The following is a 17,184-nucleotide window of genomic DNA, read 5'->3' as shown; positions in this document are numbered from 1 at the left end:
TACACAGGGTAGCGAAAGGGCAGGAGGAACTTCTCTGGTGTTTCTGCCAAACTTCTTGAGAGAGTAGGGATATCTTTTATGACCCTACCTAGGGCATTGTCTATGAGGAGCTCGTGGTTTTTATTTTCCTCTTAATGTTTCCTAAGTACTCCATTCCAAAGCAAGAGGAACCTACAACGTCATTCAACCGTTTTCTCAAGGGGCGGGGTCAATGTGCCCAGCTGTTAATTGTCAGTGTGGATGTGATCCTCTACTTTTTTGGACTCTTTTTCTTTACAAGTCCAGGGCGGGGAACAGGAGCCAACAGTATTAGTGAAAAGGAGGAGAAACTCCCATCTTCTCTTTTTCCATATAATTCAGGGGTTCTTTTCTTTGTTTCACGAATTTTGGATGGGGGAAAATGTGTATATCTTTACTAGACCCTAACTGAATTTTTTTTTTCTAACTAGATTTTAGCATTTCCTTTAATTTCCAACGTTGGCGACAAAACGCAGTAGTAGTAAAAGTAACTGGGACTTTGTCACCAATACAAATCACAGATATTTCTATATTACATTACAACCGATGCAGATACCTAAAATATATTGTTTATGCTCATCACCACTAAAAATTGACTAGTTATTAGACCTGCTGCTATAACTTTTAACTAAGGCATTCATTAAGAAGGAGCATATTATTACATCGGAATGTTTTAAGTACTTTGTAATTGGTTTATTTTTCAAACTTATGTGCTTTCTTTTATTTTATACACGTAAATAGAGGGCAGAGCAGGGGAGAGCAATGGGGGCGAATGGGACAACCATAATTGAACAACAATAAAATTTTTTAAAAAGAAAAAGATGGTTCTAAGGTCCATTGGGTTCATTAGAGGGCAAACAGACTCACGAAAGGAACCACTATTCAAATTAGAATTATCTACACTTTTCCTTAAGGGAGATGGCTCAGAGATCATTGCTTTGGCCGAAGGAGATCTGAAAATTATTAGTTTTATTGGAGGATTCTTCCTTTCCTGATCTTTTGCCTCTTTTCTTAACAAGACCGATCCACTCTTCCTTGAATCATAAAGGTTTGGAACTTGGGGAGAAATTCCCAGGCATAGGATTGGCTTAAGCTTGAGGGTCTTAGAACTGTAGCCTAAATATGGTTTAGACTTACTCACTAACCCTCCCATGAGCTTCAGTGTAACTCACTAGAGTTCTCTTGTTGGGGTTTGGAACCAAATTCCTGGTTGCACAGAGAACTCTGTATTATCTTCTTTTATGCATATATATCCATTAGGAATCTTGGAGTGAATGGCTCACCAGCTGAAATTTAAGTGTACAATGAAATTTTTCTGGATTTAATAAAGGGGAGGGAAGCAGCAATCTCCCGCTCTCCTCCTTTAGGTTGTCTTCCTGAAAACACAATGGACCAAACTTTTCATTTTACAGTGCAAGGCTGCTGACCCTCTGGGCTTTGGAAATATAAACACATCCTTCTGAAATGAACTCTGAATCCTTGACAAGGTATACATGAGACAAGGTACATCGATTGGTCTCTCAAAGACATAGTGTTATTTGATCTTTTCTTTACTGTATACATTTGCAAGGGATTCTGTCTGGTGCTTGTAACATGTTTCACAAGCTGCCTACAATGCGCACTATACTCCAAATATGCTTACTCGATAATAAAACTGTTTACTTTCTCTTCAAGGTTTTATGGGATTAATTTCGTTAGCAGGATTTCCGTTTCCCTAATGAAAGTAAATATTTCGTTGTCCTTAGATCTCTTTTCTTATTACCTTCAAACCATTTTGTAATACAGTTTGAACCATACATGAATTCTAATAATTACTGTCATGTACATTATTTTCTTCATCTATAAGGAAAGAATCACTGCGTTAATTCAGCTCTCTGTATAAATAAATTCTTTTTCTTTTTTTCTGCAACACCTGGCAACACATTAGGAAGGCATGTCTGAAGTCTCCCTTAAAAATAGATGATATCATAGTAGAGAATGGGAACATCTTAGTACAATGAGAGGGCCATGTGGCGACCCTTCTCGAGATAAGGAGTCTGACTGAGATGCCAAAGGCGGGGAGAAATAAAAAAGTGGTCACAAGAAAATATTTTGTGAATTATAGCCATTGATTTGCAATCAAATTGCTTTTTACATGGGCAGTTCTACATTGTATGCTCCAGAATCCACAGCAGCAAGGATTTATTTATAACAATGTTAATGATTCTCTAGAGTAGCAGGCAGGAGGCCCACTGGAGTGAAAATGCACCTACCAGTGCCGAGTAAATAGCAGGTACTTAGTAACATCAGCTTTTTTCCCATTTCCTTTTTAATAATAACTTTCCTCACGTTGTATGAAAATGAAACATGCTTTAGTCTTGCCCCGATTCTACCTTAACTCATTTCAATATGTAACACATTATAATTCTTTATAGAGCATGGTTTTGACACATAACCTATATGTTATATCTTTGGATAAAATTCCTATGTGTAGCTGATGAAAGAAAGATTATTTGATGGTGCTAAGAAATAATTTACCACCACGTATTTATTTTATGAATCTTTCATCGACATGTTTTAATTATATCATGCATTTAAATGAGACAAAATTCTAATGGCTCAGTATATTAGACTAGATAATCTCTACATATATGTATAATGAAATGGGACTCCAGACTTGCTTCATATCTCAAAAATATATATGTACACTTCAAGGACAGTTGAAATAAAAAATTAGTCCAAGGTAAGTTATGCCATTTAAGCAGAAGATCTGGAATAAAAGTTCAGTTATTTATTTCTTCATACAATCTAACAATATGATATAATTAAAAGTAGACCATATGAGGTTACTAATGAGAGATGACTTAAAAGTTAGAATGCTATAATTACAAAATGAACATTTTATTTTTTCTTTGGTTGTTTTTCTTTTTTTTTTTTCAGTTGTTAGGGCAAGAGGGCTCTTTTTGAATTAAAAAAAACAAAACAAAAAACTTTTACTACTCCACATTTATTTAATTGGCAGTTGAACAAAGAATCATGTCAGACGACTACTGGAAATCTAATGGTAACGTATTCATGTTACTGCACTTTGGACACACTTAAAGGTCATCAATGATTGAGTTACTTAATCCTTCTATTGTTTCTCCACAGAATCCAGGACTTATGTTAGCATGAGTGAAACAAAGGTATTAAACATAAGTTACAGATTTTCAAAAGAACTGAGTTAATGCTGACTACATCTGTTATCTATTAAGTCATTGGTATTCTGTGCAAAGTTGATTTAAAATGGAATGGAAAAATGTACTTCCGATAAATGCTTTTATCAGTTATTGGTAGGGCTTTACCTCCTTAATTCTCACACTTAGCCTGGAGGAGATTTCAGAAATAAGTGCCACCATTTATTCTTGGTGCCACACATCCATTCATAAAACATCTAACCAACTAAAATATGCTAGGGCCTCTTAGGCTTTAGAGATATTTAAAAAATCAATACATGATCATTGGAGAATTAACCATCCTACCTAAAGGACACTGATAAGAACAGGGACTCCAAAACCAGACTGTTAGACAGGTGTGACTTTGAGCACGTGACTGAACCTCTTTGTGTATACTGGTTTCCTCATCTGTAAAATGAAAATATCGGTACTCCCTAAGTCCAGGAGTTGTGGTGAGGTATAAAATAATATGTGTGCAAAATTTCAAACTGTGCTCAGCACAGGTAAGTATGCTATTACCTCTCCTTATTCCTTGTCTCTATGCACCTGCACTATTGAGCTGCTTTAATTTCTATCCAAAATTCCCTGTTGACTCTTGTTCCTGCATGTTCACATACACTGAATCCTAGGTATGAAACACATCCACCCCTTCATGCCCTGTAACTCACCTGGTTCCTTCTTATTTATAATTTTAAGATCCAGTTCATGTATCACTTTTATAAGAAAGCCTTCCCTGATTTCTCTTTGTAACTAGGTCAGATGCACCTTCATGCTGTGTTCAAGTACTTCGTTTTTATTTCTAGCAATGGGACTTATTTGTCTGCATCTCATCAGATTGTAATTCTCTACAGGAAAGGACTATATTGAATTACTGTTTTTATCTCTAATATTAAGTGCAGAACCAGGCTGGTAGTTGGTACTGTTGAATGCCTTAAAAAAATGAATAAATGACAGTATTTCTTCTTAAGCATAATTGGCAAGCCAGTGATCATTTAACAGTCTAAGTACATTTATTCCTAGAGATTCCTAGAGTATTATTATAGTTATCAATTGGATGCTCACTGTATGCTATAGCAAGGAAAAAAGGTCAAGTATATTGCATTGGTCCAGTTAAAAATAAATCAATAAATCACAGGGCTACAATGTATAGCATGGTGACTATAGTTAATAATACTGTATTCATAGTTGAAAGTTGATAAGGAGGAGTTCTTAAAAGTCTTCATCATAAACATTTTTTGTAACTATGTGTGATGACAGATGTTAACCAGACTTATTGTGATCATTTCTCAATATACACAGATATCAAATCATTATATCATACACCGAAGAAACTAATACAATGTTCTATGTCAATTTTACCTCAACTAAAAAAATGATTGGTATTGTGGCCAGTACTCTCAAATTTAATGATTTACCTTTTAAAGTTCAAAGGCGCTAAAATACCTAAGGCTTTTGGACACATCAGAGATATCTTTGCACAGGGTATATTGTTTCAATTTTAGATATATATGGTTCCATCCTGGGAGCTTTCGGGAGCCTGGGGGGGGGGTACATGGGAGTGGTTTTTCGACTAAGAAGAGAAGTGATCATATAAGCCTGAGGGAAGTCGGAGAGCTAGCCAGCCAGAGAGCTGGGGAACAGCATTCGGGCAGCAATGGCAGCAAGTGCAAAAGCCCTGACGCAGAAGTGTGTGCAGCACCTTGAAGAAACGTGAAGGAGGCCGGCGTGGCTCAGCTGTGGAGTAGAGAGGGAGAGCGGTAGAGAGGTCAGGGTGCATGCAGGCATATTAAGTAGAGCATTATCTGAGTCCTTATTCAGATTTAGGAAATCACTGGCGGGTTTTGAGTATATATGTGATGTAATTGACACATGCTTTCAAGATCATTTTGTTGTGTTCGGAAGATACTGAAGAAACAGGGAAGGGAGGAGACTAGTTGGGAGAGAGGATAAGAGGTATGAGAGGACTGGTGCCCTAGATCAGGGCAGAGATGTGTTTATATAAACAAATGCCATGCCATTAGGTGAAATAAAGTCAAGTAATGAACACAAAAGGGAAAATATAGAATCAGTCACTATTTGTGTTTTATTACCCTTACTTAACATTGAGTCAGATCATGGATAAGAATGATATGAGGTAATTATGTTTCAACAGATACCTTTTAAAATATAAAAAAAATAACAAAGACAAAATATTTTTCTAAAAAATGTTTTATCAGAAAGTGATTTGCAGGTACAGATATCCTGTTCTGCTATCATTTAATATGTGTGACATACTCCTGAGATAATATGCAGGGTTTCTTATCACTGAGCAGGACTTTCCACAGGATGCTATCATTGTGGATCTACTTCTGACAAATATAATCTCCCAATGTCCAGCGTAAGCTCTTAAAAACATTTTCTTCAAATTTAAAATGTACACTTAATCCTAAACAAAGATAAAAATCTATATTCTAAAATAGACAAACTTTGTACATTCTTATGGTTCAATTCAGGTTAAAAAATATTTACTTAGAGCCTTCTTGTATAAACTAATGCGTTGCATGCTAAAAGGTAGTATGTAGCCCAAGAGTTCATGAGTTTATGATCTTTTAGGTGAGACTAAGAGAATATTAAAAGAAAAGTAAAATATGCATGGTTGCATTTAAAATGTTTGCAGAGTAAGCTCATGTTTATTTTCATATAAAAAAATAAAAACTTTATTTCCTTCTTTTGACACTTAGGAATCACAGGCCAATAGACAACGCCCTGCTTTTGTTCTCTAAAGCAAAGGCCACCTGTCAGTCAAAATGTCCAAAAGACTGATCGTGAAAAGCAGCAGAAACGAGCCACCTAACACTCAGAGACTAATGAAATTAGAAATGGAAGCATAAGCAAACTAACAATGACAAAGGCAATTGCTAGAATAACCAAAATTAATATAACTCTGGAACACTGACGAGATGGGCTGTTGATGTGACATAAGCCCTTATCTCTTATATCAGGGAGTCAATATATACTGTCTAGAGTCGGGGAGTCAAGAAACAGAGCTTCGTACATTATGCAGGGTCACAAAGAGGACTGTTAGAGAAATAGGAATAGAAAATATTAGAAGAGTCAGCTGAGAAATAGGGTAATAGAAAGGGGTGGGGGTGATGACCGTTGTTTTAAATGGTAAGCTACTCTGTGTTATTTTTTAGTTACTGCATGAATATTTTACTTTATTAATTTTATATTAGTAAAAAGATAAATTTTATTTTAATTAATTTATCCTTATGAACAACAAACCCTTCTATCACTAATGCACATTCTTTACACACTAATTTTGACTTGTTAAGTACTAAATTAATAAATCTGAAAGTCAGCCAGTCCTGTGTATTTTGGATTTTATACAATCGCTATGAAGAAAAACAAAGATATATGTTAATCTGATTAAAAAAAAACCCAAAAAAACTAAATGTATTACTTTCTCTTTACTCTATGACAGTAACAAAGGACCGAATCCTTTATATGTTATTTAATATAATTCCCCCAAGAACCTTACACATTACATAATATTATCTATCTCATGCTTAGATATCCAAAATAAATAATTTGAACAAGGTTACATAGCTGACCCAGGCTTTTTTCTTTTTTCTTTTTTTTAACCATTGTTTAGAGTTAAATATATCTAACACTAAAACATGTTTGTTTTTTTTCCCTTCTAGTATACTGAAACTGACAGTTGTGGTCATATTTTTAACATAAATGTATTTTTTTTCTTAAAGCTTATGATATACATTGAATAACTTTTGTTTTCCAAAATAACTTGGCATTATGGTTAAAAGTCAAGTGATAATCAACTTAATTTATGGTAAAATTTTTTATCTCTTAAGGAATTTAAAAAGACTGAACTCCTATGCTATCTTCAGGAGTGGGTGAATGTGCAGCCATATAATGACATTAATAGGTTAGATTTAATTAATATTAAAATGACAAAAATATTATATTTCAACTAAAATATAGCATGCAATGCATATTTTCCAGTGCTATGCTTCCTGTTGAAAACTTACTAGCTCCTTTGTATGTGTTGCGTTAATTAATTTAGTCTTCACAATAACTTATTGAAATAAAACTATTATCTAGTTTTAATTATTTAAAAATCAAGGCTCAGCTTGCCTCAGGCCATAGGTACAATGAGAGAATTTAAATCCAGGTCTCTTCATCTCTCCACATTGTTTGTATATATCACTATTCAACCAACGTGGACTAATATACTTAACTGGGCTATAATTGATCCCATAAAATATTTTTGGTTCAGAGGAATTTATTTATATATATTATGACATATTCCATGCTGATATTGGTATTGCTATGACCAATCAATAAAGAAAAAAATATTGGAAAGGAATAAGATTATTTTAGGCAGGTATATTCTTAGTGTATACATGCTATACTCTCGTGCTCTTGTCTTTCCTACCAAAATCAATAAAAGCCATCAATTTAATCATTTATCCCAGTGTTTAGCACCTATTCTTTTGATCTAAAATTATTTGTATCCTTTGAGTTTTCTCCATCAGAATTTTTGGTAATTTGTTGTCTGGCACCTGAAATTTTCCATAGTTTCTTAATGATTACTGAGAGCAAATTCTGAAAGTGTTTTAGTATGTTCTTCTGGCTATAAACAGATCTCTTTTTTGTATAACTCTGAATTCTAAGACAATGTAATAACTCTTTTTCTTAAATGTCCTATTAACTTCCATGTATCCATTTCTTTTTCTCTTTGGGAGAATTAAATCCAAAGTAATTAATTCTATTTTTATTTCCTTCATCTACTGATAGATGAAACAATCAATTCAAGCCAAGAACTAATCAGCTGTTCTAATATTAATGAAGTGACCATTTATGAGGTATCTACCTTTCCTTTATTTCTTATAACAACATTTTGAAGTAAAAAATTTCAAGCCTAGAGAAGTTAAAATGACTTGTGTTTTAAGTCATAAATCATCCACATATAATTCTAATCTATGAATATATCATAAAAGTAGGAAAAATTAGTATGTGTGTCAGACACCAAGAATCCATACTTTTAATTGTCAGGCCAGGGCTGCTGGGGTATTTTTTCCCACCGAAGCCCATAGTAAGCAATATACTTAACAGCAATGAAAACACAACCACCTACATGCAAACACACACACCTGTATAGGTATATTTGTGCATTTTATTCATCTCCGTATATAACCAAAGAAATTCCAAAAATAATATTTATCCTTACTGCGTTCTTTGAATTATAATGTTTTTCTCTTCCTTTAATTTACTTTTATTTTATTTTATTAAATTTGATGTCAGTTATAAAAATGCTAGCTATGACCCAGTGAATTGATTTTATGACTCACTGGTGGTGACCCATAGTTTGGAAAAATCTGTCCTAGATGATGTCATCTCCACATCATTTTGTTCAATGCATTAGAATCATTCACCTGTCTAAAGAGTCTGTGATTACTTTACACTGTGATATCATTGTTTCTCTTTCTGTACTGATTGTTTTTTTCACTATATCTCTAGCCTCATAGTGTTGTAGACAAGCATATGCTTTTTGAACATGCAGTATCATTTTTCCTAATAAAATTTTTTTTTTCAGTTATAATATCCAATTCCAACAGCTTGAAATTTAAAAACAAATTCCATGGTCTACAATTTAATTCTCTGACACTTTCTTTTAAAATGCCAATTTTTCATTAAAATAATTTCTAAAAACAATCTGAGTTTGACTCTGTTTGGCACTTAAATATGGATTTTTTTGAAAGGACACAAGTTACCAGTTCCACTAAATTGATTTTCCCTGTTTCAGAAAATCCTCTAGGAATTTATCCAGAAATACATATTCATAAATTTCTGAACCTCCATCATCAAAACCTGCTTCTTTATTAACTGGGGACATGCACAGTTTCCCCTCGTGTGTCCACTATCGTCCCTTCAAAACCATTCCTAAAGGTTGTTCATTTACTGCAGCTAACTGCTTAGTAAATTCCACTCCCCCAGAGACACTGCCACTCCAATTAGTAACTGTCTTAATCTCAAAAATATTGTCTCATCCCCTTGAATATATTTTTCCTAAGATGTTGTCTAGTATCAGAGATCTTTTCCTGGCTATGATCATTGTATGATCCTTCGTCAAATTCATTCTGATGACTGGTCTTTTCCTAACTCTAGCTGTAGCAGTTCTGGCAACTTTCATACCTGACATTATGTCACTGAAACTAGTTTTAGGTCCTTCTCTATCCTTCTGTGCCCTTGGGTCTTCCTTGTTTTTGGGAGCTGCCTGAACAGCTTCGAGTTCGTTGCTGCTTTTACACAAGCTAATTCTTAGGAGAAATATATGTTTTCCTATATCCTTACTTCAGATAAAGATTTATCACCAATTCCTGATACTATTTAAGTTATTGCATTTAACTACTTTTGTTGAAACAACAATTTCAGCGTGTTTGTTCCTCATTTGCTCAGCCAGTATTTTCTAACATTTCAGGCAATCCCCTAAAACCTGAGCATAAATGAAGAGATGAGGCGCTTTTGCTGCTCCCAGCTAGCTTTCCTACCACTGTATGCACATGGCTTTAAAGATACTTGGGAATATAAACACTTTATAGAACCATGTCTTTACTGAATTCAATCTAAAAATCCCTGATAAAAATCTCTGCATTGCTGTACCATATTTGTAAGTTGATTTTTTTTTTAAGTACAGAAACGACTTCGAACATTTATTGATTCTTTCTAATTATAAAAAACTTAGTAGCCTTGGCCAGTGGGGCTTGGCTGGTTGGAGCATCATCTGTAAACTGGATGGTCACAGATTTGATTTCCAGTTAGGGCAGATGCCTGGATGGTGGGTTCTGTCCGCGGTCATGGTGCGAACAAGAGGCAAGCGATTGCTGTTTCTCTCTCACATCAATGTTTCTCTCTCTCTCTCCCTCCCTTCCTCTTTCTCTAAAGTCAATAGATATGTCCTTAAGGCGAGGTTCAAAAAACAAACAAAAAAACAAACAACAAAAAAATATGTTTCTTACCATGACAGCTTGGTAAGACTCTATTCCATCCAGGTCTTCCATCATCTCCCATGATACAGGTGAGTGTTGAATAACCTTGAAGAACATAACCAGCATCACAGTAATAGGTGACTGTTGACCCTAATTTATAATCCATTCCAAGTCTGGTGCCATTCATGATATTTCCTGGATCAAAGCAGGACTCTCGGAGTTTTGCTGTAAAACAACGTTGATATAAAATAAGTTGTTTTAAAATATAGTTTTCCATGCAACCTTTAAGATTTCTGCATTATTACCACTCAGTGGAAAGGAAAGCATCAGCACCCTTTCAGACGCCGAGTGCTCAAGTTTTAAAGCAGCCCTTAACCATATCTGACATTTTGCTAATTCATATTGATTAGTAAGAGAATGAAATGCGTCACTGGTTTTCTTATTTAAATTAGCATCTAAAACATATAGTCACACATAGGGTTTTAGAGTCTACTATAAAAATAAGCAGGGCTTATTCCCTTATTTAATATCTCTTTATTAATGTGCACCCATTCCATGATATCACTGCCTATGTCTAACTCAGTTCTTTTCACCACTAAGAAGAAAATGAAAGACACTTCTTTCTGCTCTGAAAACATTTCTCTTAACTCACTTTGGTCATTCCCCCCATTTCTATCAGAGGTCTGTCTAGCGTAAGAGAGCAATACAATCTTTGTAATATCCAAACCAATATCTTTGTATACAGACAGTCTGTCAAAGCCAAGCACTTTCAGAGCTAACTGAAGCAGACAACTGTAAAAGGAAAGCCCATTCACGAGAAAGGAACTGTCTTCTGTGCTCCAAGATAGTGAATTAAAGAGACTGAGACAACATTTTGAAGACACATAGAGAAATAGACTAGTTTATACATTTTGAGAACAGGCACTGGAACACCTTATCATTAAATGATCTGGTAATACCTTAATATTTCCATTATATTATTATTATTATTTATTTAAGAAATAATAGAGAAACATGCAATGTTGCCACCATCACACATTCAGAATAACAAATGTGATTTTTCTACATTAGAGTTTATTCTATGTTAATGGGAAGTCAGGGGGTGGGCATATCTCTGGATATAACTCATGCCATCATTAAAATCTAAGTCAGCAATATCTTTGTGTTTGGCTATTATGAAATTATATTAATATATCCGAATTTGCAACAGTAAGAATATCTTTTTACATTCATAAAAAACATGCAGAGTTCAAAGTACTTTAACATTTACAGGGAATGATGAGAAAGTTGTGTTTTAGGAAGAAGACCATAAAAGATTTTCCCAATACAACTAAAAGAGGAATGGTAGAAAGAACACTTAAATGATTTCAGCAGACTATCAGGGGAATGAAAAAGGCCACTTTCCTTCCTTTTTTCTTTCCATTAAATACTTAAGAGCCCACTACCCAGCCAACTCTAGAACTATAGCAGTGGACTATAAGAAAATATTCTAGTCCTCATGGCACTTACAATCTATTAAGAATCATACTAAATAAATACTTGTGATGAGTATTGCCAAGAGGAAGGATTCTGGAACCTACCTGAAGAATGGACATACAAAGTGAACGTTGAGAGATAACGAGCTGACAAAATGCAAGAGAGGTGAAGGGCATGAAGGGAGAAAGCACATGAGAGTGTGCAAGTCACATAAATCCAATTCCTGAGTTTTAATCTAAAGCTAACTAATGAACAACACAATCAAATGAGCGAAATTGAACCAGAGGCATGCAAACAAGGAACAGACTAACAGTTATGGGGGATGGGGGTGGTAGGGGACTAAGTAGGGGAAGGGTTTAGTAAAGGAACTAATATAAATGACCCATGGACATGGACAACTAGGTGGGGATTGACTGTGGGAGAGGGGTGGGCTGGGTGGGGGGGAGCAAGGGGGAAAAAGTGGGACAACTGTAATAGAAAAAGAATAAATAAATCAAATACTTTTAAAAAAGGAAGCATTGATTTCCCAAGTGCTTGTGCCCATGCCAGCATGCACATGTGTGTGCAGACGCACACGTGTGCACACACAATTTGCACCCACCAATTATATTCAGACTTCACTATAAAAATTATTTTCCAATCCAAGAAACTATATTTCTTCCCAGATAAAATATCCATGCAACACTGTTTCCAGGTAAGAATCAGCAGGGTAAATACTAAATTGGGTCACTAAGAACAGAGCTTTAGTGTTGCACGGTTGGTTTGTTTATTTTTAAGAATAAAACCTCACATTGAGTCTTTCCTTAAAGAAGCAGGAAAACATAATCTAATTTTTAGGCAGAACAACAACCTAGCATTTATAGCTGGCCTTCATGAGATTGAACTAAATCCCTTGAGGGGAATGGAAGGATTGAAATTACTATTTAAAAGGATTAATCTTTTTGACAAGTTTAACAGCCTAACATTCAGCTTTTGAATAGTTTGTTTTTTCTTCTTTAAAGTTTTTTCAAAAGTTTCAGTGACACTTCATTCTATTTTTTGAGGAAAAATAAATATGGTCAACAAATTTACTATATTGTCTGTGCAACAGTTTTACATTGCTAGCCTCGTTTTGAGAGGATTTATTTATCTCATTGTCATGTTTACATACTAATTTAAATCCTTGCTGAACAGGTTTTTATGACTAATGCTGTCCTGTTTATTTCTATGTTACCATAGCAGCTACATCTGAAAATTTTGAAAACACTTGGAGAATTTTTATATAAAGGTCTAGGCAGTAACAAAATATTTATTTTTCAGAATTTTTCTACAGGAATTTAAATGACCTTAATGTTTATTTTAATAAAAATGTTTGACATTAGAGCTGGAAAATCTTCCTTGAAGAAGAGTCAACTGAAAAAAAAAATTTACTATGTTTTCACTTCCATTTTATTCCTCAAGCCATACAGCTCTTGATATATATATTATAAGCATACTATCTATACTATTATAAAGTTTTTAGTCATACTTTGCACCTAGGCATAGTGATAACTAATAGTGTTTGTTTAATTCATACTTAATGACTGATTTTATAAATATATTTTCTCTGCTAATAAGAACCATAAATGTTTATTTTGTTAATGAGATTTTTTGAAGACCAGGGTGGTGTATTCTGCCTACCTAGTTTTACTGTTTCAATCTGACATGATATTGAAGTTACTACTTTGAACTTTAAGCCAAGGGAAGAAAAAATATGAGGCAACTAGAAAAATACGAGCTTATTTTAAAGCTGTAGTAGTAAAATTCAGAAAAGTCTTGGCCTGGAGATAGAAAACCAGACCGATGGAAGAGAATAGAGAATTTAGAAGCTGACATATATGAACTAGATAGTTAACAGCAGTTGCATTATCTGCCAGTAAATGGTGCTAGAACAACTGATTATCCATATGAAAGAAATAAAATTAGATTCCTAGCTTACACAAAAATAAACTCTACATATGTGAAAGAAATTAAAGGTGAAAATTAAAAGCCTTAAAATTTAAGAAAAATATAAATGCTTTTATGACTTTATAATAAGGATTTTCTCAAATCAAAACATAAAGCGCATAGACCAAGAAGAAAGAAAAATATTAAATACTGATACTGATTTTTATAGCTTTTGTATAGCAAAACAAACCAGAAAGGAAAGAGAAATCATGTGCCAAAAAGGCGGTGAAAGTTTTGTTACAACATAGATAATAGATAAAGGACTAATACTAACAATACAAACATATTCCTTACACATTAAGAAGAAACACACTGATGAGAAAACTGTACAACGGGAATATATAATGAACAAAAAGTGAAACTCAGTATGCAAGAGAGAAAAAAGATGATCAACTCAGTAGTAATTGGGGAAAAGGCAATAACCATGACAATGAGATACCATTTAAAACCCACACAAGTCTGACAACTTTCAAGTGTGAAAAAGCACTGCTTTTTTCAAAAATGTTGAGATTCTTAAAATCACTCTCTTGAAAAGATATCAGCACCCCCATGTTCATTGCAGCGTTATTTACAATATCCAAGACATGAAACAACCTCAGTGTCCACCAACGGCTGAATGAATAAAGAAAATGAGGTATATACAGACATCAAAAGAAGGAAATTGTGTTTTTTATGACAACACAATTGTGGAGCCTCTTCTAATGGAAAACACTGATAGAGTGCTCAAGTTCAACTCTCTGTAAGATCGATGCTTCCTAGCCTGCACTCTCAAGGTGTAAACTTCTCCAGTCCCCTGGTTGGGAGCAGTTAGCCTTTGCAGGCAGCCCCAGTGAATAGCTGGAACTCCAAACACTCACTGTCTGGTACCAAGTAGCCTGTATATTCCCCTAGTGACATAGCCATTTTTTAAATTTTGCTCTGTACAATGAAAAACCCAGAGACGGTTCCATCTTCCCATTGGAATAAAATCTATACCATGTCTATGTCCAGCAGACACCCTGTCCCTGCCATGCATTTCCAAAATATGATGAAGATATTGAAGGACTCCAAGCAGTTATGTCTTGCTGACTTGTGAGTTTTTCCTTTCCCTGAAAAAGGCGTCCTAAACCATGCTATGTGAAGTTGTGGAATTTACCCTGACTTCTTTGGATAGCCCTGAAGAGATAAACCCCTGATCCCATGGCAACTGTAAAAGGCACTTGATTATATATGCAATGTTCTATTTCTTAAAACAAATTAATAGATCTGAAACAAATATGGCACAATATTAAGGTTTGTCAAGTTAAATGGTAGATACTTTGAAATTTATTTTATTATTCTATATAATATTCAGTTACTGAAAGTACTTCATAATAAGAAAAAAGCCAAGTGGTAAGTAACAAATTAAATATATGTATTTCAGAACTCAAATGATAACTTGATTTAAATTTTCAGTATATCCTTTATGGACTCAATTATTGAACAAAATAAATTTTAACTTTAAACAACTACTATCTAATTTGTTCTTATGATCATTGAAAATAAAACTTAAGAGAAATATAAGCATCCCGAAGCACTGTAATATTGATTTATTTAAATACATGCTAATATTCTAAACTATAATTATCACATTTAATTACTCCTATTCTGAATATTGACATGTTTAAAAATCTTTAGACGTTTTCTGGAATATAATTATCACTATACTTTGTTCTCTTTATCACTGAGAGTATTCTATGAATAAAAAATATTTAAATAAATCTTCAGTTTCCAAAACAATGAGTTTTTAAAATTATTTTGAGGTTTCAGCCAAGTTTCAGAGCATACTAATTGTTAATTTGTTTGCTGATACATTTCCTTTGGTAGTAATTAGGGAAATGCTAATTTCCTTCTCACTGATAGGAAAAGTCAGAGCTCTTTTATGAGATGAATTGTAGGTAGTCTGCCATAAAATATACACAGATAGTAATCGGCAGCCGTCCGTCTCGAGAGACGATGGTGTAGCTTCTTAAGAGTCTATCTGCACCGCCAAGAATGGCTGTGCAGTCCGACTCGGGAGTGACACGGTATCTGTCTCCTCCCGTGTTGAATCGACATCTTGCGATGACGCTGGAGTGTCCTCTCCAGTGGAGCTGAAGCTACAGAGCCTGGGCAGGGTGATATGGAGGGTCTGCTGTTGCCCATGCAGCAGACACCCCCTCTCTTCGCAGCTGAAGGGTCCAAGGGAAAGACGGAGTCAATACAGCTTGGCTTCAGGTGCGCCGCAGGAGTTGCCGGTGTTGACTACAACGTCAAACCGCCTTAGGGACTCCGGCTCCGGATTTTCTGTTGGGGTTTACTCCCTTAGCCTTTCCCCTGAAGAGGTATGCCGCAAGGCAGCGGAGGTTTTTTGGAGTCAGAGTTTTCCTTCTCTGATGTGCCCTGACTGGAAGATCGAACCAGCGACACTTAGCTCGCAGGCCGACGCTCAATCCACTGAGCCAAACCAGCCAATGGTTACACAGATAGTAATCATTGACAATGCCAATACAAAATTATCCTCCTGTATAAAATACAATTTAAATCATGATGCTAAATTCAAACGTTCACATTTACCTTTATATTCTAAATGAAATCCAGTGTAACTAACAGATCCATCACTCCGAAAAGCCAAATGCATGGTATTGGAACTACTTTCTATTCTCTCAGGCAACTTGCTGTCTTGAAAACTTCCAATTAATAGGCTATTACTGTCTGGTCCATCATATATATAGAGGAAGTCATAGTTTGGTTCTATGCTGAAACTAAAAAAGAAAGAAAGAGAGAAAAGGAAGTGGAATAGTTATTACTAAGAAATTAAGCTTAAGCCATATAATCATATATTAATACAATCATTATATTTGAAAATAGCAACAGTCCCTTCAAAAATAGGTTAACTTGAAAATTTGCCTGGCAACAACACACTGAATATAAATATCAAGTTAGCAGTGAAAAACAGAGAAGGCATCTTAATATTTTCAAATATTTCTAATTTGGCATTGTGTTCACAGGGAATACAAATGATTGTAAGGCAAACAGTTTAGCTGATGAAAGGGTTTAAGTTTTAGAACCAAAAATGTAGATCCAAGCCTTGATTCTGTCTTTGTTAAGCTATATATCCTTATGTAAGTTACTTCATAACAGTAAAATGTGGAGGAACATATCTATTTAAAAGTTTTTCATTCAGACATTTTGCATCAGAAAATGCAACTTTTTTTTTTTTTTTTTTGTCAGTGATACCACTAGCCCTGGATTTCAAAATTTATAAGCAGTTTTGCTGTTTTTAAAAGTCACTTCTTTTTATCAGGTTTTTTAAAAAGTTTGAGATTATGAGTTTGCATTTAAACTACACAAATGAAGCACTACGTAGTTTTAGGTATACTACTGTACTGTACTTTGTTTTGAAAATACATATATTTTCTTTTTTTAGAACTTACTGTAGGAGAAATCAAACTAATGCACTATTTATCAAACTTAAATAATGTGTGAATGAAGACATTTCAGCATGTAAATTTTCTAAATTAATAATTTAATATTGCAAAATT

At 34.4% G+C, this 17,184-nt stretch overlaps 1 protein-coding gene across 3 annotated transcripts in view; it reads right to left on the bottom strand.

Moving 5' to 3' along the window:
• The window catches only part of CSMD3 (CUB and Sushi multiple domains 3), a 908,638-nt gene that overhangs the window by 220,689 nt on the left and 670,765 nt on the right, over window positions 1–17,184 (bottom strand). For all 3 annotated transcript variants that reach the window (XM_090283433.1, XM_090283434.1, XM_090283435.1), the window contains 2 exons: window positions 16,217–16,404; window positions 10,232–10,426 (listed from right to left, as the gene is read on the bottom strand). In XM_090283433.1, coding sequence (XP_090139559.1) covers window positions 10,232–10,426; window positions 16,217–16,404 — 383 coding nt within the window. The remainder of the gene's footprint in view (window positions 1–10,231; window positions 10,427–16,216; window positions 16,405–17,184) is intronic.

This window comes from Furipterus horrens, unplaced genomic scaffold (genome assembly GCF_987537825.1).
Source record: "Furipterus horrens unplaced genomic scaffold, mFurHor1.1.pri manual_scaffold_7, whole genome shotgun sequence".
Lineage (NCBI taxonomy): Eukaryota > Metazoa > Chordata > Mammalia > Chiroptera > Furipteridae > Furipterus > Furipterus horrens.
Note: the sequence above shows the minus strand (reverse complement) of the source record. Positions and strands in the feature narration are given on the sequence as shown.